Raw genomic sequence first — 22,308 nt, 5'->3', positions numbered from 1 at the left:
GTTAATTTTTAAATTAATCAGAAGAACTGATTAGTCCTTGGGTCCAATTACACGTGGGTTCTCAAGGATAAAATTGTTTGGAATGGAGCCTTTGGCAAGCACAGCATCTGCCCGGCTTACCAACATGCTGGCAGTCGCCATTCATATGTGTGTTCTTTGTGATGTAGAATTCCTGTCTGTTATCTTGGAAAGTGGATTCAGTTGAGAACTTTCGAACTATCCTAAGTCTTCTTTTGTTCTCGTTTGTGAGTATGTTTAGATAGCGATGTCAAACAATGTTTTTATTTTCATGTTTGAACCCTGTAAGAGATGTGCCTGCTTTTAAGTATGATTAATCTTGTGATTTTTAAAAATAAATCTTGGAAAAGGATTTTTCCTGTTTTGTTCCGTGTGCCTTCTGTGGGGGAAGTCTAAATCCAAAGCCTGACCACTTAGCCGCATACCAGACCTGTTGAATGTCTGTCTGCAATTGTGGTAAAGCAATGCAGGGTGGGGCAGTCGGTAACACTGAAGAGTAATCTTCTTCCTTGGGTTACTCTCCTGGGCTATCCCCGGACAAGGGAGTGGTGGCAACATTTACCGTTTTGTTGTGTTTTGTCCTGAAAATAAAGCTTCTGCACACCCCTCTTTTCTAGCTGGGTCCTGCCGGAATTGGAGGACAGGTGGAAGAGGTGGAGGTGTGTGCAAGAATGCTACAGGGGTGCTGTCCGTTGCATGCCAAGGCCCCATGACTCCATCGCTCCCTTGGTGATGAATCCCCAGACAAGACAGCAACATATACCGTATTTTTCGCCCTATAGGACGCACCGTCCCATAAGGCGCACCTAGTTCTTTTGGGGGGGGGAAATAAAGGGGGGATTATTTTTTTCCCAGGCGCGGGGCTGGGGCAGGGGAAGCCTGAGCTTCCCCCGACCCCAGCCCCCAGAACAGGCAACTCTCCAGAAGCCATGGGAGCCCAGCGCAGGGCTCCCACGCCTTGCAGAGAGCTGTGCGAAGTCTGGGCGCGCTGAGCTCAGCGCGCCCAGCCTTCAGCATGCAGGCAACTCTCCGCAAGCCATGGGAGCCCAGCGCACCGACCCCTCTCGCTCTCCAGGCTTCAGTGAATGCCTGCATTCGCCCCATAGGACGCACACACATTTCCCCTTCATTTTTGGAGGGGAAAAAGTGCGTCCTATGGGGCGAAAAATACGGTAGTTTGTGTTCAAATAGGCCAAAACAGATTGCAGATGGCAATGGTTTGGCCTGGGCATTGGGTGAAGCCATTTATTCCGCTCCAGCCTGATGAAAAGCTGAGGAGGAAGGCTGGGTCAGGCCTCAATTTATTCCCCCTGGGAGCAGACCCAAGAATGCCCATTGGCCACCTGGGACCACTCTCTAGGAATTCTCGCAACAAGGCCTGCCCACCACTGGCCAATCCGCAGGCAGGCCTGCATTCGTTCCCAGTCAGTCGCCAGATCACAGGTGTGGCCGTTGTCAGGTCGCAACACCACCTAACCTGTAAAGGTCAGCAGACTTCTCCTAACTCTCCTTCTTCCATCTCTCTTCCGTCGGGTGTGCTTTGTTGTCACCTCAAACGTGGTCTCTGGTGACCATACAGACAAATATGGAAACATCACTTAGACACAAGCTAACCTGGGCAGCTGTGTAGGGAGGTGGCTAGAATCTGAAATGCAGGTTCTTTTTTGTCAGTCCTGGGCATAGGAATCGTGCAGAGAAATGTGAGGAAAGGAAAATGGATTGGTGTAGTGGCGGGTGTCATCACAAAGGCTCTGAAAGTCTTGTGGCAGTATGTGTGCGCGCACATGCACATAACTGTCTGCAACTGTACTCTCACCCACATCTACCTGCGACAAGACTGCCTTGTCATAAAATGGAAAATGGCGGCAATGGTTGCATGCAGACTGTCTTTTTGAAAACTTTTTTTTTAAAGGCAAATTTATGGCAAACAAGCCAGCTGCTTTCTGAATGCTCCTATATACTTTCTTCTTTATATTTTCCAGCTTTATTTTTTGCTAGTTGAGTGCAGATGTGCTGCTGTTTAATTCGTATGCGAGCAATATGAGTGTGAAGGTAGTGCCTTGCATACATTTGTGTCTACACTCAAACTGTGGATTACGTTTGTAAGCGACTGTTCCCATAAAATAAATAAATCAAGAAGCGGGTCTGGTGGGGGAAATACTGTCCATATTAAATGTGTTACGCAGACCAGACCAGAACTGAGATGTTAGTGGGGCTTCTCTCCAATTGCTGAATGAGAGGCGACAAGATCGTAATTGCTTTTTCTTATTAAATGTATCAATGACGGTTTGCATTTCTCTTATGACTTTAATCTCTGCTTTCTTTAAAAAAAAAACAAAGAAAAAAGCATTCCAAAAACAACTTGGATGATTTATGGAAAATTCAATGTATTTAAATAAGAGCTCCAATATAGGGGGGGGGGGTGTGAAATGGCCATTCAATGTAAGAAAATGTCAGCTTTAGAGAAGAAATCTCTGGAATGTATGCAACTGCACTGCATTGGAGGAACAGAGAGAAGAATCAGTACCTATATGCTCTCCAGATCATTATAAGCATACAAACACCCCACTCTTAACAGGCCCCCTACCCCTCAAACAATACTCAGCCCACAACAAGATGTCTGTGACGGGGTGGAGGGAGAGACAAAATCTTGAGGCACTCTGGTCCTAGGTTGTGTATTTCTTGATGACATCCTGATCCCACAATTCCACTAATATATTGCCCATTCTGCAAAACTAGACTTGGAGGGACTAGGACATGAATGAGAGAGGGCAGGCATTCTCTCTGCTCTTGGCTGTTACCACCTAATCATCCAGGAGAATCCTCATGTTGCACGACTGGGGGTTTTTTTTGGGGGGGGGAGTGGTAGGAGTAGTTAAACAGATAAATGATGCACAAGTGAATTACAGCCATGTAAAAATAGTAACCCTGAAGATGGTCAGAATCCGGTGCATTCAAGGTGGTACAGCAGTAACCACAATTTATCATCTATGGATTGAATCCAACAATATCTCTCTCAGTCCTCTATTTGCCCCTTAAATTCCCCCCTCCAGAAAAAAAAAAAGAATCTGCTCTGGAAGATTGGGGGTATCAGCAGAGTAAATTTGAAGTGGGCAGATCTAGGGGACATACAGAGATAGGAGAAAAAGTAGAAGTACCATTGCAGAGGCAGAAGCTGTTCCACTCAGAAAAGAACTTGGTTGGATATAATCTTATAAATTGTAGGGTGGCACTTCCTGTATTGACTCTGAAAGTCAACACATGCACTGTCACTCACACAATGCAGTTGAATATCTATACAGTTCCAGTATGTGAGAACACGTGTGTGAACGGCCCTAAAAACTCATTTACATAAGGATAAAAAAAAATTAGAATTTCATATTATTACTGAACAGCCACTTTTACAATTAACTATATTTCTTAACATGTTTAATAAATGTCTACCTTTTAAAAACACAACAGCATATTTGCATGCATTTTAGCAATTTTACAAAGCTGAATAAAATATGTCCACTTTCTAGTAAATATTTCCCAAAGCCACACATATTTAGCTTTATAATCAACCAATTCTTGATCAAGACAGTCTCAAAGGTTAAGGGCATAAATAACCCCCAGAATTAACCTACTGAGCGGAATTAAAAGTCACATTATGATGAACCTTCCTTGTGCAAAATCATTTCAGCTTGCCAGAAAGACAATCCTCATCTTCCTCCTCCCTACCCCCCCCAAAGCAGGGGGAACAGAGGGTGGAAAGCCCTATTGCACAAGTGAAAATCTGTGTGCAAGGCTTCCGCAGGATTCAACCAAAGGACCCTATGTCACTAACTTCACATCGAAGTATTATTATTATTATTATTATTATTATTATTATTATTATTATTATTATTATTTTATTATTATTTGCCCCATTTAGCTCTGTATTGGTATGACTGTGGAATGCTTGAATGAGGGTGAAGCAAGAAGTCTCAATAAATATAACATGGTCTCCAGGCTGTTGCAATGCTTATCTGAACAGAACTGAAGAGTATATCTTGGCCAAAAGCCCAGCTTTGCTAGTAACATCACTAAAGAATTTCCCAAAAGCATCTTTCCCGATTATGACAGAATGCTCATCTATCCATTCTGAAGTCCACTTAGCATAAACACCTTATCAGCACACGCAATGCTGTGCTGCTTCCACCATTGGCATTATCAAGCAGTAAATTATTTTGCTCCGGTTCAGTGTTTTCTTATGGCTTTCATTTTACTTCGCAAATTTCAAATTCAAGTAAATAATTATTGTCCTGGTGATTACGTTTGCACACTCTGAATTATCTACCCTACGAAATGAAGAGCAGCAGGAAAACTAGCCTGCCCCCCCCTTCACAGAAGTTCCAAAGAAAGTGTTTAAATGTTAACTACTTCAGGGCTGTCAAATCTTCAGTCATCCAGCCAGAAATATGATTAAATTTGAACCAGTGTGTATCTCTCTGTTGCAATTTGTTCATTGTTTGAAATCGGCAGCAGAATACTGAAGATAATGAAAATGACTGACCTTTCTTAGCCAGACTATTATTGGGTTCATATTTCTCAATCAGTTGCTGAACCTGTTCCTGCTTCAAGGGTGGATAAAGAATTTCATTTAACCGTGGGTCTCGTTGCTTCAAGTTTATAAATTCCATCATCTGGTCAACAGTAAGATACGCTCTGCCTTTGGCACCACTGTAAAAAATTGAAATGGGAAAGGGAAAATAAAAGAAAAGGAAGATTACCAAGTGCATTGTTTTCCCCCAATGCCATTTTGCAATATTCCTCTTGAAATCATCAGGTTTCAGCTAAACACCCATGAAACGTGTTATTTCATTAATAGGTGTGCATTAAGAAATCAATAAGTAGATGGACTGCCCACTTGAGCTCCAACCCCCAACCCCTGCATTAAGATCAGAAGTAAAGCAGAACATAGGCCAAGGGTTAACTTTCATTGCTCTTCTGACTCCAGCCTTAAAGACAGAAGACATGAAGAGAGGTGGGATGAGGGACCACTGTGAAGAGCCTTAGCAGTACCAAGGCAGCTGATCTCACAAGTGATTCCCTGCCACCACTTCCCTAATCCACAGGTGTGACTAAAGCAGTAACTGCTCACTGTGTCCTCCTATTTCACCTGGAAAATAAGCATCCACAAGCCCAAGTGAAGCAACACTGGAAAGGGCTAGAGCTGGTTGGGCATGCCTGAAGCTTTATTGAAGCACTGATGGGCCAGTTGCTCTTGAAAGAGCAAAAGAAGACTCCCACACCCAGTCCAAACATCTCATCCCGAGAGCCAAATTTACATCTGGCACCAGCACTTGACATACAGCTTGACACTACATGAATCGCTCAATCTAGCACAGTCTTCCAGGCTGACGTTTACTACTTTATCCAGGTTTATACAAGCTTGCTTAGCTAAATGTGTAGCAAGTGTGGCAGATATTTTACACATAAAGGTAAAGGGACCCCTGACGTTTAGGTCCAGCCATCTCGCTTTATCAGCTGAGGGAGCCAGCGTACAACTTCCGGGTCATGTGGCCAGCATGACTAAGCCACTTCTGGCAAACCAGAGCAGCGCACGGAAATGCTGTTTACCTTCCCGCCGGAGCGGTACCTATTTATCTACTTGCACTTTGATGTGCTTTCGAACTGCTAGGTTGGCAGAAGCAGGGACTGAGCAATGGGAACTCATCCCATTGCAGGGATTCGAACCACCGACCTTCTGATCAGCAAGCCCTAGGCTCTGTGGTTTAACCCACAGCGCCACACGCTGTTATATTATATATTATATATTACATATAATAATATAATATAATATAATATAATATAATATAATATAATATAATATAATATAATATAATTAATATATGTAAAAGAGATGCCAAGTACAGGCGAAGACACTTTTAAAAATATGAGAATTTGGTCATCTTTAAGCTCTGGCCCTATGGTAAATTGAGCATTTGCTGATATGCAGTGATGCTTCCCTGTTGCTTGGCCAGCATCAGGTGGGACAATTTGCCTGAGGACTGAAGTGTCCCCATATTGACATCCATTTCCTCCACTTGACCCTGTCTCTCTCCCTGTGTGTGATTCATGCTAGCAACAGCAGCACATCAAGAGCATGGCACTCCACAAATCACATAGAACAGCTACCCCCACAGGTTTATGCCTGCAGGCGAAACTCAGATTTGCATTAGGATGATGGAACACCCCAGCAGTGCACATCAGGTCTCTGCATCCCATGGTTAAGTGGTGGGAAGGAAGAGTGCTTTAGAAGCAGTATCTACATGCTGTTGGGAAAAGAAGATTGCCGCTGTCCTGGATTCCACCGAGAGGAAGGGCAGGAAATGAATGGAATAAATAATAACTAACAACAGTAATAACAGCAAGCAGAGGCACTTTTTGCAATACAAGGACTTTGATAACCTAAAGAAATTCATGGAAGGAAAGTTTCCACTCTTCTCCTCCCTGCAGCAACTTTCCCAAGCCTCAGAGAGGTGGGCTTGTTGTGGGGTTGTTGTTGGTGTGTGTGTGTGTGTGTGTGTGTGTGTGTGTGTGTTTGCTCACTGGGCCGGTTTGTGTGCATGATTCTGGGGCTGGCAGAACACGCCCTTTGCCACTGGGAGCAAAAATAAACAATAAATGAGCAGAAAACAAAATGTGAAGGTTTCCATAATTCCTTACAGCTCTTGGAAGATGTGGTCGATTTCAGGTCGAGGGCAAAAGTTGCTCAGAAATTCTCTGTATATTTCAGGAGTGAAGTCATCTTGAGGAATTGACTCATTCTGCAAAGGGTGATTCAAATAAAATAGGTAAAACTGAGTTGCTCAGACTGAATGACACCATCACTAGGTCTTTACATCAGTACAACACCAGAGAAGGTACTGGCCCCTGACAATTTTGCCTGCTAGTACACTTTTCCAGTGCTTCATTGAGTGTTTGCATATGTGGGCAGATTACTCCATATCCTACTTCTATGCAAACGGTCCCTGTACCCATTCCTTCCCAACTTCTACATATCACCCATCTTCTACCCCATGAAAAAACTGTACTTGCAGCAATCACGATTTTTCGATTGACTTGCCTAAGATCCAGGACAAAGCACCGCCTTTCGGAAATCCCCCCCAGACATCAATTTCGCCTTTGAAATCCTGGTAATGTCCAGGAAAATCTGAACGTATTATATCTAAAACTCAATTTCTCTGCTTCGAGTGGCATCATTTGACGTATGTGTGTATATGATTTGTTCTTAGCTCTGTTTTATCTTTGTCAACCTTGGGGGTATTCAAATATCTCATTCTTCCTTGGTTATGAAAAGTGACTAGAAAACCAACTGAGAACCATTAAACGCTGAAGATTAAATAACTTTTGCTGCAGTCTGTTGCACAGCTTCTTTAAAATGATGCAAACAGCACAATAAAGAAGCAGGAACTATTTTTTTTTATAAAAAAGTTCAATACACAAACACAGGGAGTTGGATGGTGCTTTGTTTACATTATGAGTGTTTCACAACAAATAACAAAGCCAAGGTAAATATAAATGGTGCCGATCAGATGTACAAAAGTGTTCTGTAAATCAGAAACAAGTCTATTTTGTTTAAATATTGCAGACACTGACAGAAGAAAATCACTCCCATTATTTATTCTGCTTTTTCATACAGTTGCCAAGGAAACCGGAAGTGCCTATTGAGGGGCTTGCTGTTAGTTTTCCTTCTTATTCTTTTCCTCTTCCTTCTCCTCCCTCCCCTCCCTCTCCAGAAATACTTTTCCTGCAGCTTCTCAGTTTCTGGAACAGTGATGGTAGGAAAATCCACCCAACTCTTCTGGAAGCCACTTGAATCCACCTGTCTCCATACCCAGGTTAGATTGCCACAATATATTATATGCTGGGTTGCCGAAGAAGGATATTTAGAAACTTCAAGTGGTTCAGAATACAGCTGAAAATCTTCTAACCAACAGAAGCAGGAATGAGCACACCTCACCAGCTCTTAACAAACTCTACTGGCTAACCATTTGTTCCTTGGGGCAGTTCCCAACGCTGATTTTTGATCTACACCACACTCCAAACAATCTGGGATGGAGGCATCTGTCAGAGATGACGTTTCTACAATAGGTGGATCCTGCACAGAGCCAGAGATTGGGCCAGATGACCTCCAAAATCTCTTGCAGGTCTATCGTTCTAGTGGAACGACTTCCTTCTCTCATAATGAACACACCCAGCTTTAAAATCTGACTTGGGAACCCACTTCCCTTGCATCCACCCACCTGACACCTTCAGATGTGACATGGTTGGCTACAACGACAGACAGAGTCTCCTCATTGGCAGGACTCCCTCTTCATATAAGTTTGGTGGGTTTGGGGTGCAAGGGGGAAATTGTTCACCTAGGCATTTCATGCCACTTTGTGAAACTTTTTGATTGCATTCAGCTTTTAACCTGCTGTGGTTGCACTCGTGTATATTTTAGTATTTTTGTTTTTCTGTGGCGTATTATTAAAAGGGGTCCATGATGCTGAGTTCACAGACATGCACTTTGGTGCCCATCGAAGTCCTCTGTCCCCTCTCTTTTAAACGGGGGATTTGTGTGTGTGTGTGTGTGTGTGTGTGTGTGTGTGTGTGTGTGTGTTGGTTTTTAAAACTTGGGTGGTACTAGGCTGGCTGTGAAGCAAAGTGAGGAGATTGAGCCACACCACACTCTTCCCTCATTTTCCTCAGGGTCCCATGTGAGACCCTGAGGCATTCTTCAAAGGGAAAAGGGAAAAGGGAAAAGAGAAGAGTTTGGATTTGATATCCCGCTTTATCACTACCATAAGGAGTCTCAAAGCGGCTAACATTCTCCTTTCCCTTCCTCCCCCACAACAAACACTCTGTGAGGTGAGTGGGGCTGAGAGACCTCAGAGAAGTGTGACTGGCCCAAGGTCACCCAGCAGCTGCATGTGGAGGAACGGAGATGCAAACCCGGTTTACCAGATTACAAGTCTACCACTCTTAACCACTACACCACAAGGAAAAAGGAGAAAGGAGAAAGGAGAAAAGGAAAATAAAAAGTAGAGAGGCATTGGTGCTGCCTGGTAAATTTGAGGAATGAGGGAAATATCAAGTGTTTGTGTGGTGTTTTGTGCATTTCTTTTTTTGCAGGAAGGGTCCTCTGTGTGTGTGTGTGTGGCCTGTTATGGAGGTTGCAGTCTGCTTTTGGGGGAGGGTTTTGCTTGTCTGTAGCGTTTCCCTGTTGTATTTTGGGGAGGGTAGTGGGCAGGTGGGGAATCATGAGTGTCAGCAATTATTCATCTGTGAAACAGGTATTTTGTGATGCCCACAACAGTCTCTTAGGTTGGGGACCTCTGATTTAAAGTAAGGTGCTAAGTGACCTCTATGGCACTAGATTAACATGGCAAGACAGAAACCTATTGAATACATTTGACAAAACAGAGTCAAATGTCACCCTATTTAAATGTTACCCCATTTCTGTTGTTGACTGTTCTTTGCCGACCCCATACAATTATGCAGCTCATGGCTTAATTTCTAAATCCATTTTCCTATCTATAAAACAAAGAATTGAGTGCCCTGATTTTCTTTCTTAGTTCTCACAAACTATACAACCACAATTAGCAGCTGAAAAAGCTTCTCTAGTGAGAAGCCAGTTTAAACATCAATTATATATTGTTTATTTATTACTCTCTGGTTCCCAGAGGGCAACAACTTCTCTTCATACAGCTTATTAATTCTTCCCCCTACTTGCTCCCCTACCTTTTACAGCCGTTGATGGGGACAGCATTGTCTTTTCCCTTGGACATGCACTCCTTCAAAGAGTCTAATGACACAGCAAAGTATGATCCCTATAAAACAACTACTTCTTAAACCATTACTGCTATATTAATTTGTTTTTCAGTGGTGGGCATAAAGTCACTAATAAGCGTAAAGCCACTTCAAATATAAATTGTGGGCTTTGTGATGAAAATGGGTGCATGGTTGGTTGTGTTTATATCTTGCCTGTCTGCCAAGGCACCCAAAGGCACTTTACAATTTTAAAAAAACTAAAACAAAGACATGAGATCTGCTGAACTTACATTCTGGAGGATTAATCCAACAAATTGCTCAATTGCTCTGTGAGTTTCATAAAGCCATGTTGCCCCCCCTCCCCGTTTAGCAGTCACCATCTGTACAAATAGACTTATGTTGGCAGGGAGTATACTCCCTGCTGCCTTTTTGCCCATGCTTCCTAGTTCCTTCCTATCCAGAAGATGGTCGCAAGGGATGGAAAGTTGGCAGACCCAAGCTTTCTCTGTGTTGGCCCCACAGCTCTGGAACTCTCTATCAGTGGCTCTCCAGAAGGCTACTATATTTGAGTCACTCTAGAATTATGACAATAACCTGATAAAGTATAAAGCAAGATAAAACCACTTCAATCCCCTGCAACTCAGAAAGTAAAGCACACTCTACCTATGAAATTGTTATGAGGGGGGTTTGTCTGTGTGTGTGTGGTTAGGCTGTAATGCTTGGGCCCCCTTCTAATTCTTGGAATAGTCAGGCTAGCTTATTGATGAGCTGATAGCTTGGGTGATGGGCCACTAAGGGAAGAAAGGAAGGGGCTCTGTGCATGGTAGGAAATGGGTAGGCTTCCTCCTTCAATTCGCTGGTAAGCAGAAAAATACAAGCCTAGAGTTGAGAGTTGAGTGATGTAAACTAGAAACTAGAAGTGGAAAAGAAGCAAGCTTGAAGCCTCATAGAGAAAGGGTGATGCCTGATTTCTGCTGGAATTCAAAGCTGTAGCTATGGGAGAAGCAAGACCTTCTTGTAGCATTAATACTGTGAACCCCTGCATTGTAGGCTCAGGTTGTATATATGTGTAAATAAACCATATATCATAAAGACACCACAGTCTCCCCTGTGCCTCATTCCGAAGAAAACCCAAACCCTGGGGAAGCTCCTGGAACCCCACAAATCGCACAGTGCTCAGAGATTGAAGTGGCATGCACAAATATAAAACTTGATTCCTATAATACCCAGGATAAAACTGAACATCCCAGCCCAAAATGTTGTTGATGTAATTGGCCCCACGAAGGTCTTCATGGCCTTCTCAAGACTATCTCCTCCATCCTTCACTTCCCTGTAGAGAACTCCAAGGTCAGCCCTCTGGTCTAGGGATGCACACTCTTCCTGCATCCCATAGCTTTCCTCCTGCTGCACTTCCGGCAGTGCTGAACCAGGGATGTGCGGTGAGAGGCATGTGGTCCATCAGGTTCAGGAGACTGTGAGGGTCTGGGGTCTGGCCCTATAGGCTCTGATGGTCTGGGTGATTCTTTAAGGATTCAGGTGCAATGACTCCCCTTTCTGGCACACCTGCAACCTCTGACTCCATGTTCTGACCCCAGAAATTAAGACACGCAAGCCCAATGACTGCAATGTCCACATCACTGATTTTCACTTGTCTGACCACTTTTACACCAAAGGATCTAATGAGTCTATGGATAGCTAACTGGATTTCTGTTGTTTCAAAATCACTTGGCAATGTTTCAAAAATGCTCTGAATGTCAACATTGCGGAAACTTGCTAATATTCAAGAGAGTGCCTCTTGTTGCATGATATGTATATTTTGCTTTCTTGAGTGGGATGCAGCTTCAGGGCAAGCTGGCTCTGCGCCTGCAATATATATCCAATTTAAATGAAAAGGCTTCCCTGAAGAACATAACATTTTTGTACTGAAACATGTGGTGCTTTACACCAAGCTAAAAAAATTAAAATGTTCTTTTCTCCACGTTTTCCAGCTAGGAAGTAAATTCAAAGGAGAATATTCAGATACATATTCATACTTCTCGTTTTGCATCAACCTAAGTTTGCTTATGGGAGCGTGTCCCATTGAAAACAGAAAGTCTTTTGAGTGAGCACATTTAGGATTGCACAGCTGTAGCAACTCCCTCTTGTGTCTCAACAGAAGAAGTCTTTTCAGCCGCTTTGTGGAAGCTTCAAAAAGGAGGACTTCCCGTCTTGTTTAGGCACATGACATGATATTCAAGCTCACTGAATACATTTCCCTGGGATATCTAAATCTCCTGCCAATGTTTTGACATCTTTTGTAACCTAAGACTGTTCCGTGTAATGGCAGCCAGTATCTAGCAAGAGCATGCGAGCTGGACACACAGAGGAAGGGAAAGATCTGCCAAGTCATTTCTGAATGCTGGAGTGGTCGTCATGTACCAAGGGGCCCAAATACAAGCCAGCTGACATTTGAAAAGTCAGTGCTAAATCTGACAGCGGATTGGTCGGATGGCACAACAGTGGAGAACAAGCCAACACTTCATATCAGGACTGGGGAGGTTTTATTGCTTACCCTGGCAGATGGAAGACTACAGGCTTCCAGTGCAGTCTCAACGCGCTTTCTGTCTGAGGAGAACAAGCGATATATGCTGCAAAGTAGAAAAGAAACAAAAGGAGTAAAGATCTGCACTGCCTGCCCACCCCCAGTCCTGAGTATTGCCCTATAAAGCTCTAACATCAGCTGAAATGCCTAATAAAGGACATACTTAATAACTGTAAGTTTGCATCTTGAAAGAGATGTCTTTCAGGTAAATTTAAGGCACGGGACTGAAATTCTGATTGAAACATTTCACCCATTTTTAGTTTTGTTTATCTATGTTACCTTTGAAAAGATGTCTGGGACCAAACTCTGACTTTTGGAAAAGTTGGTTTCAGAATAATGAAACCAACACAATCAGGGACATTTGAGTGTTTTCTCACCAATGCTCCAAAACTACCCCTCGTTGTTGTTGTTGCTGTTGTAAAAACGGGGAAAAACAAAGGGACTTTCAGATACATAACACCCAAAAGAATTAGAGACTATCATTACTGCAGCACAGACTTGATCCGTTTCATTTTAATGGGCTTGTGTTGGATAATACTAATAAGAAGAACAATCTATGGCCTTTTAAACTTTGTGTGTGGAGAGATTTTGTTTGTTATTGTGGGGGGTTTTGTGTTTTTATATTGTAAACTGCTGTGATCTTCAGATGAAAAGTGGAATAGAAATGTTTGATGATGATGATGATGGTCTGGTTTCAGGAAGGCTGAAGAGCTGCCTTCTCCCATGTGAAACAACCGACTGTATTTTTCGCTCTATAAGATGCACTTTTCCCCTCCTAAAAAGTAAGGGGAAATGTGTGTGTGTCTTATGTGTACGTCTTCTAGCTTCTGGCTTAGCTGTGCAAAGCCTCTTCAGAGGAGGGGGAGCCTTCATCCTGTTGCGTCTTATAGAGTGGAAAATACGGTAATTGCTGAGGCTTCCCTCAATACAATCTGCTCAGCAGCATGTGGATTTCTGATTGAATATCATGGCAAATTCCACAAGCCTCTTCTCTGTCAAGTAATTTAGGACCAATTTAAACACAGCCCCAAGTTGGCCATCAAGGATATGTTTGACAGGGAGCTTTAGACGACTTCAGCTCTCTGGTATGAATCTGTAGCTCTAAGCACCTTTATGTCAGATTCAGACCTTACAATTTTAGATATGCACACATCTTTAAAAAACCCTAGCTTTGTACATGTAACACACAATAAATGTTCGTCACCCTGGGCCCCTTTGGGAGGAAGGATAGGGTAGAAACGTATTGATGACGATGACAATAATGATGATGCAAGAGGCACTTGGAGCATGTTCACCCAGGATCTTCCTGCACATTCCGATCAGCACTTATGTCCTCCCAGATAAATGGTGTTGAGCTAGAGAACACATCTCATGCCACATCTCCAGTAATGTTTGCAGAGCATACTGCGTCGTTGCAAACTTTATCAGACACTTAGATGCAAACCTAGGGAATTATTAGGTTGGCAATGGCCAAACAAAATTCATATACAGTGGTACCTTGGTTTACACCCATAATCTGTTCCGGAGGTCCGTTTGTAAACCAAAACAGGATGTAACCCAAGGTGCACTTTCGCTAATGGGGCCTCCAAAATTTTTTTTGTTCATAATCCAAAATAAATGGGTTGTAATCCCCCCAAAAAGGTTGCAAAACGGGACACGCACTTCCGGGTTTGATGTGTTTGTAATCCAAAATGTATGCAAACCAAGACATATGCAAACCAAGGTACCACTGTATAGGATGCAAAAGTAACCCTGAACACCTTTCCATTCCTAGCCTTAACAGATAGTTAACCCCTGAATCAGAAACTTTGCTTTCTTGGAGGTGATCAAACTGTGCCTGGGCTTTACCCCTTCAGAATACAGGTGGCTGACATGACTGAACGTGTCTCCATGCAAACATTTTCCCGATAAGCAGAAGCTTAGCCTTCTTCCTGATATGCTAGATTGTTTGTTTTCTTTATTTCAGGAAAGGGGGATTTATTCTGTGTGGAGAAACATCCACCTGCAATGGTATAGTCTGCACACACTTTAACCACGGTAACAAGAAGATCTGTATCAGAGTGATGGCACTGTAGAATGAATTATCATAGCTTGCTTCTGTTTTTAAATGCCAAACAGGGTAATAAGATCAAGCCAGTCTATCAAATATAATGGCATGAAAAGCTTCTACAAAAGGAGGCACAACTTACTTCTTCAAAGGGATCCGCCCCTCCGTAGTGACTTGCAATTTAAGTTTGGTATATCTAGAAGGAAAGAAATATATATATATGTATAAATCATTACAACCACAGAAGTAGAACTCTGCTTTGTTTTCCACAGCGCTGACCACAAAATAACCCTGAACTTTGTTCTTTTGTAGAAGAAAATTATAATCTCCCAAGCCTTTCTATTTCCAAGAAAAGCTTAATGTCTTGAAACCTCAAGCAAGTTTATCTTTATTTACAATGACATCTCTAAGTACAGATTTTGAGAGCGATCTAAAGTCCCTTGAGGAAGCTAAATCAAAGATGGACCTTTGCCAAGAAGAACTTGTTTTATAGTATTTTTTTCAAATTATACACAGAGCACATTTAAGACCAATGGCTCAGAATGGGGCATGAGGATGAACTCTTTGCAGGTCTTCTAGCTTTCTGTGGCAAAATTTTGCTGGAGTGAGTTACCAGCTGGTGGCTCATTTTCTCAGTCGCATCAGAGCTACTTATCTGGGATCAGCTCCCATGCATTTGGAAGAATGCAGTTGGCAGGGGCCAACCATATGGGAATTGGTATTGTGGTGCGTGCGTGTGTATGCGCGCGTGCACGCACACATACAGATTCTTGGGAAAGATCCATGCCATTAGCTCCCACTCTCATAGTTTGGTCATCAGTGGTAAGTAGTTCCAATATGCATCTCATATAACACCTATGTGGACAGTATAGATTGGGCAGAGAATGACGGAGAGCTGTAGGCAAGCATTAAGTGCACACATGCTTCCTGGAATGCAAGACTTTTTTGGGGGCAGTGAATGCTGTGACTAATCCAAGTCAAAACATCAAGCAGTTTGACAGACACTTAGCAACAGGGACACCTAGATTTTCCTAGTGAAGGTATAGGCTCGATTGCCACCTCTTTTGCTCTTTGTTTTGCTAGGATAGTCTGCAACCGCTCTTATAGTCCAGTAGATTTTTCACAAAGCATTATCTGCACTATAAGAAGTAAGCATTTGGAACCTGGTGGTGGATTTGGCACAAAAAGTGGGCAGAGAAAGGGTTCACACACACACACACACACACACACACACTTTTCTCTGTTGACTTCCTTTCAGCTTCTGCCCACCTCACAGGTAAGGCATCAATATAATATAATTGTGTGTAACATGTAGTTTAACGGCTAGTTTTCAATATAATTCAGCCCTTCTCTGAGCACAACAAATCAGCATTATGGCTTTGGATAAACTTGGATTTATTTAGGCATTTTCTTTTAAGGTGGGGGGGGGGGAGCACTACTATTTTTGTCCCAGGATATTCTCATCAACACCCTTTGTACTTTTGTTCCAAAGCACTCTGAATCAACACATTGCACCTACAAACGTCAGATAAATAGATTTACAGTTTTCCTCCACTGAGCAAAAGCACATGGGCCATTAAGAAGGGGAAGTGGAAATCTTGTATCGCTTTATTGTTTAACTAATAATAGATAGCACAGTGAAAATGCCAAAGGAGATCAGTCTGCATCTCTTTTATAGCACCAGATGGCAGTGCCAAGGTCTTAGGATGTGCCTTTTGCACGCAGCAGGAAGACTGAAATGACTCTTAAGTCTACCACATTGCCTGTACACATGAAAATTTATCTGCATAGAGATCTGGTCCCTGTCATTCATGCTGTTGTGACTGCCAGATTTGAATTCTATAGCACAGGCCACTTTCATCCATGCTGACCATTATAAGAACCTTGTAACATTAAGAACTGGGTTCTCAGGTGAGAACTACCTGTACACCTTTGTCACTACCCCTGACTTACCGCTCAGAAATGTATGCCATATATACATATCCTGACAACACCTAAGTATGAAAGAGCAGTTTTGCTGGCACGTTGTATCATTTTACCAACCAAGATTTTAGAAGGTAGATCTGTGAAAAGATAGGTTCTGCTCTTGCTGGAAACACTCTCTCATGTGTTCTTCTATTGTAGATTTTTATCAAGGACTTAGAAAACACACAAGTTATCCCCTTATGAGGCAGCTTGCAGGTTGATCATTAGAGACCCTTTTGAGTATCTTCCTTGAGAGATCTAATAAATCTGTTTCCATACATGAATATATCTCCATGTTGTAGTATCTCTCAGCTCTGCTGTGATGGTTGGTTCCTAACTTGTGACCTTTAATAATTATTAATTGGTTCTACTGAGGTGGCAATTTTGTATTACTTCATATTTTAAACTTAGTTTAATAGTCAGTCAACTGTACTAAATGCTTGATTGTTTTCCTCTTCAGCTCCATTTCTTTTTTCTTTTCGTGTTACTCCAAACTATATTCCTGAAGGTCCTCCCCTTTTTTGCCAAAAGAACCAGAATCAAATAACAAGGTGCCTGTGATCACATTTTGAGCCTAGGAATTAGCTTTCAATACAAGATTTGAACTCAATTCGCAAAGTTTTAGCACAAAAGTCCCCTCCTGGGTAGCTTTCTTCATTTCACAGTGTAGGTGGGAAAAGTCCATTTGCTGTTGCAACGGATAATTGGATGTCAGAAAACTGTTGCTGATCTGCTGCAAATCTCTCAGAGATCTACCAGCAGATCCTGATCTACCTTGTGCTCACCTATGGTTAAGAGAAACCAGCCAGGATTGTTAACTAGAGTTTGAAGCTCACTTGTTTTCCTAACCCATCATTAAACACTAACCACCGTTTATCCAGATTCGGGCAACAAGTAACTGTGGTTAGCTGAAAATAGAAATAAACGGTTCAAATTCCTTCCTTGCAGCTGTGCTGGAGGAGAGGAAGATGAGAGCATCAACCTGCTCTCTTTGTGCATGTTGACCATTCTGTTGAAAATAAAAGCCAAAGAGCATTTTGTGCCGACACTTGAATTGAAGAACACCTAAAATGGAGCCAAGAGGCTTTCTTCTCACCCCACAAAGCCCTTGCTAATTTATTCACCGATACACCCTGAAAAGAAAGTAATTTGCTTTCATGAAATTACGTTAGCACCTGGCATGAAACAGAAAGCACAGTTTAGTCATGGATGGAAAATATATAACCTGTTTAAATGCAAATACGGTAACTTTGGCTTGCAGATCTCCACAAAATGGTTGCTGCGTTACTCTGATGCAATCCTCAACAAAGCATGTCCAAACACAGTTGAGCACCACAAACTTGGTAGAGTCATTGACAGGAAACAAGTGCCAATTTAAACCAAAATAAAGCCATGACAGTCTCTTTTTTCTTAGCACTATCTAGAAAGGGTTCAAATAAAAAATTCTCGTCTTTCTTTCAGCTTCAGGGGCCTACCTCTAGCTGAGACAGCAGAGCTATGTTTGGTTGCTCTACTCCAGACTGCAAACTGGGACTTATTGGATGCCCCATCATGCTAAAATGTTTTAAAAAAGCTTTGCATATTAAAAAACAACAATCTTGCGTGTCGGGGGAAAAGACAGACCAGCACCTTTCTCCCTAATACCCTCGCTTTTTAGATGACAGGGATGATCACGATGAGGATGATTTTCACACAGAAGAACATTCCATCATGCGAGCTCCAGCAGCTATCTGAAGTGGTACGGGGATAACATGTTTATCACCTGGGAGAGAACTGGGCCAGTGGGAAAGAGGAAAAGGAATGTTTATAGAAGCAGCTGCCTGCGATTGCAGAAAACAATTGGTAGCAATCATTCTCACAAAGAAAAAGGAAGCTGACACACAACAAAAAGAGCAGAAACATCCTCCACAGCTCAGTGCTTTGTCACTTACGCTTTTTCCAGAAAAGCTTCCCTTGACATGTTCTGTGCCAGCAGGTTTGACGCCAGACTGAAGATTTCCTCCGACCATTCCTAAACAGACAGAAAGGAATTGCCACTTATGTTCAATTTATTTTTATTTTTTAATTTGCAAATTGAATTTCTAAATGCCAGCCCCCCCCCCTTCATCGAAAGATCACGAGGCTGTTTACAATAGCAAGCACAGGACAGAGGAGCAATCCATCAGGACTTGAGTTCCAAGAAAACTGACAATAGGGCATATACACCTGATAGCCAACCCCTTTTCAAGGTGAAAAATTGCAGGATGCTGTCCCTGGGGAGGCTCACCTGGTGCCTTTGTTACATCCCTTTAACCCCCAAGCAAAAACATTCCTCTTCTCCCAGATCCTTGGCTATTTAAACAATCTATGGCCTTTTGAACTGTGCATGCAGGGGTAATGTTTTTGTTTGTTACCATGGCATGTGCCCTTGTGTTTTTATATTGAAAACTGTCCTGTGATCCTCGGATGAAGGGTGGTATAGAAAGTTAGTCAATTAATCAATAATAAAAATCACTCAGGCCAGTAGAAAGGTGTTCAGAACAGGAATCAACAGACACAGATTTGCTTATAGATTATGTGAATGGGCGAGTAGGTAACGTTGGTTGACACTGCTGTGGCTCAGAAAAGCAAAGTTTCAGCAACAATCATAATTAGTATTTATACAGTATTTTTGTATGTCCAGAAAGCTTCACATACATTATCATAGAACCTTCGGAACAATGCTGTAAGGAAGGTTCAGTATTATCCCATTGTTGTAGATGGAAGCAGTAGAGGGAGCCTTGCCTATGACTACCTTGTGAGACCATGGCAGAGACAACATCTTAACTGAGGACTTCCTAATACATAACTCTTGGTCACTACAATATGCTAGATCTCTTTCAACATGATTATTTTTCTGCTAAACAACTAAGCTGAAACTGCCCTCAAACATGTTCTGGAATGAACCAAATGATAACTTCTTTACAGTGGTACCTCGGGTTAAGAACTTAATTTGTTCTGGAGGTCCGTTCTTAACCTGAAACTGTACTTAACCTGAAGCACCACTTTAGCTAATGGGGCCTCCCGCTGCCGCCATGCCGCTGCTGCACAATTTCTGTTCTCATCCTGAAGCAAAGTTCTTAACCTGAGGTACTATTTCTGGGTTAGCGGAGTCTGTAACCTGAAGCGTCTGTAACCTGAAGCGTATGTAACCTGAGGTACCACTGTATACATAAAATACAACACACTTATTTCCATTAGAACTTCTTTCTGCAGAATGAACCAGATGTATTTCAGTATGGATTTTAAACGTACCTAAAGCAAGCATATACCTGTCCTAAACTGAATGTGGAGACAGTGAGCTCCCTTTCGTACTGCTACTCCCTTTGCCTGATAGAAATATATTTCAAGAACTGATTTTATGGCACAAACATTAATTATGTTTGACCCCCGCCCAAGCTGCATGCACAAGAAAGCAACATGATCAGGGCTTAGCAGTAACTCGGTGATTTGAATCCCTTAGGAGTGTGGGGAAAACAACACTAACTAATCGGGGATTTTTCAAAACCTGGAATTAACAGAACGGACAGGGTTTTGCCTTGGAGAATCAAGAGTTCACTACACTTGGCAACTGTGGTAAAAAAAAGTCGCATGTAAAAAATCCCTTTGAAGCAGAGGCGATCATATGATCAAATTAAAGGTTCCCACGCTCTGGGAGACGCAGTTGAACTGAACCGATCACCTTTCCACATGTAACATATTCTGCTTCTGCCTCTTACCCCTATTCCCACATCTCTGCTGACAGTTTGGAAGATCTCTCTGTCATCCAACCTTGAAGTCTTGCAGTTATCCTTCATGCCTCTTTGCTTCCTCCTGCATACCGTCTCACAAATATAATCTTGCCAGCTTGTCATTCCCTTCCTTTCCTGCCTTGAAACCCGCATCAAAGCCTAATTTATAGCAAAGCTCAAAAGGCAACCCAAGTAAATTCCTTTTCAATCTCCTTGTCATGGATGCTCCTTTCTCCAGTCAACCGTGCATTTTGAAACTCCAGTATTGCCAAAAAAATCCATTGCCAACCTGACCAATATTTCACATTTCAGGCCAAACACTGCTTAACTACTCTTCTTTCATTGCCCTCTTCTTCTTTTTAATCATCCCTTTAAGGACACGCTGGATGACTCAAATCTCATTGCAGGATCTTTGTGACAGTTTAAGAAGGTGCTGCAGATGCTCTATTTTGTAGTTCTCATTTTCAGGCAGCTGCTCTACACTCTCCTCCTTTAACCTTAATTATTTTCATTTACATACACCTGCACATTCAGTGTTAACAATGGAGAGCTGTCAGAATTTCCCGGCCATTCTGCACATTATTTATCAACACAGAATTGAATTTCTGGTTTGGAAAAGCATGCACCTTGTAATAAGGCTGTCTGCCCTTATGCTTACCCACACCTTCAGAGGGTAACACTCCCTCTGAAGGAGCAGCTATTCACCTTGGGGGTACCTCTGAATCTTTTGCTGTCGCTTGAGGTTAGAGTGGCTTCAGTAGCATGGAATGCCTTCCACCAGCTTCAGCTGATGGCCCTATCTGGGCAGGGGTAGCCTAACTTCTGTCACCTATGCTGTGGTAACCTCTAGGTTAGATTACTGAAGTACATTATACATACAGCTGCCTTTGAAGACAGTCTGGAAACTTCAACTGGTGCAGATTTCAGCAGCCAGGTTGTTCACCAGGCCAGGCAAAAAATGGTTTGAGCATATAATGCCAATCCTGGCCCAACTGCACTGGCTGACAATTAGTTTCCAGGCCCAATTCAAAGTGCTACTTTTGCCCTGTAAAGCCTTACGTGGCTCAGGACTAGGGCTGGGTGATATCTGGTTTTCCACATTGCAGTATATCACCAGCTAAACATCATGACAAAGGAGATGGTGTTAGACTTTAGGAGGAAGAGAGGAGAACTAGCCCCACTGTACATCCGGGAGGGCTGTGTGGAGAAAGTCTCTTCCTTTAAATTCCTAGGAGTTGATCTTAGTGAAGACCTTACTTGGAAAATAAATACAACCCAGGTGGTTAAGAAAGCCCAGCAGAGACTCCATCTCCTCAGAGTCTTGCGGAAGAACAATGTCAATCAACATCTGATGATCTCCTTCTACCGGTCAACAATAGAAAGTGTCCTTTCATACTGCATCACAGTGTGGTACACTGGTTTGACATCAACTGATAGGAAGTGCCTACAGAGGGTGGTGAATACAGCACAAGATATTATGGGCTGTCCCGTGAATCCACTAGATAAAATAGCAGAAGAACGTTGCCTCAGGAGAGTGAGGAAAATTCTCAGGGATGATTCACACCCTGGCCGGCACTTTCTTGAACTCCTGCCCTCAGGCAGAAGATATAGAAGCATGATTAGTTGCACCAACAGGGTAAAGAACAGCTTCTATCCATGGGCTGTTAGGCTGCTCAATGAAAAGATAACAACAGGGCAACTGACTTTCGGGTTTGGTAGGTGTGCGTCAGTAAACGAGGGGAATTAAGACTTAGAGAGCTGTGCGTGGGGGGGGGGGTGTGCTTGTGTAATCTCACTGTATACAAGTTGTACAAGTGACAATAAAGTATTTCAATTTCAATACCAGGATGGTACTATCCTAGTTCCTGAAATAAGGATGGAACTATTCTAGAGGTGAACAGTAGGCCTCGGCGACACCCAGTTTTCAACATTGTGATGTATCACCAGGTATACATTGCGATATACTGATCTATCACAATGTCTGAAATAAGGGTGGAGATATGCATTGTCTGGTTTCACAGGTTTTTCCTGCATCGTGAGTTTTGCCGGTGTCTGCTCTTGTGATTCACTGCCCCCTGCATGAGGCAGGGGAGAGCTGATCTGGCAGAGTTAACAGGGGCTGCAGGAATCAAGAGAAGCATTGGCTGGCTTCACGGTTTTTCCACATT

The 22,308-nt window shown here is 42.6% G+C and overlaps 1 protein-coding gene across 3 annotated transcripts in view; it reads right to left on the bottom strand.

The window, feature by feature from the left end:
- PLCB1 (phospholipase C beta 1) overlaps positions 1 to 22,308 on the bottom strand; it is a 460,081-nt gene that overhangs the window by 150,022 nt on the left and 287,751 nt on the right. For all 3 annotated transcript variants that reach the window (XM_083730042.1, XM_083730041.1, XM_083730043.1), the window contains 5 exons: positions 18,323 to 18,402; positions 14,569 to 14,622; positions 12,350 to 12,425; positions 6,709 to 6,809; positions 4,553 to 4,719 (listed from right to left, as the gene is read on the bottom strand). In XM_083730042.1, the coding sequence (XP_083586168.1) occupies positions 4,553 to 4,719; positions 6,709 to 6,809; positions 12,350 to 12,425; positions 14,569 to 14,622; positions 18,323 to 18,402 (478 nt within the window). The remainder of the gene's footprint in view (positions 1 to 4,552; positions 4,720 to 6,708; positions 6,810 to 12,349; positions 12,426 to 14,568; positions 14,623 to 18,322; positions 18,403 to 22,308) is intronic.

Source organism: Podarcis gaigeae (genome assembly GCF_964106915.1).
Source record: "Podarcis gaigeae genome assembly, chromosome: 3".
Taxonomy (NCBI): domain Eukaryota; kingdom Metazoa; phylum Chordata; class Lepidosauria; order Squamata; family Lacertidae; genus Podarcis; species Podarcis gaigeae.
Note: the sequence above shows the minus strand (reverse complement) of the source record. Positions and strands in the feature narration are given on the sequence as shown.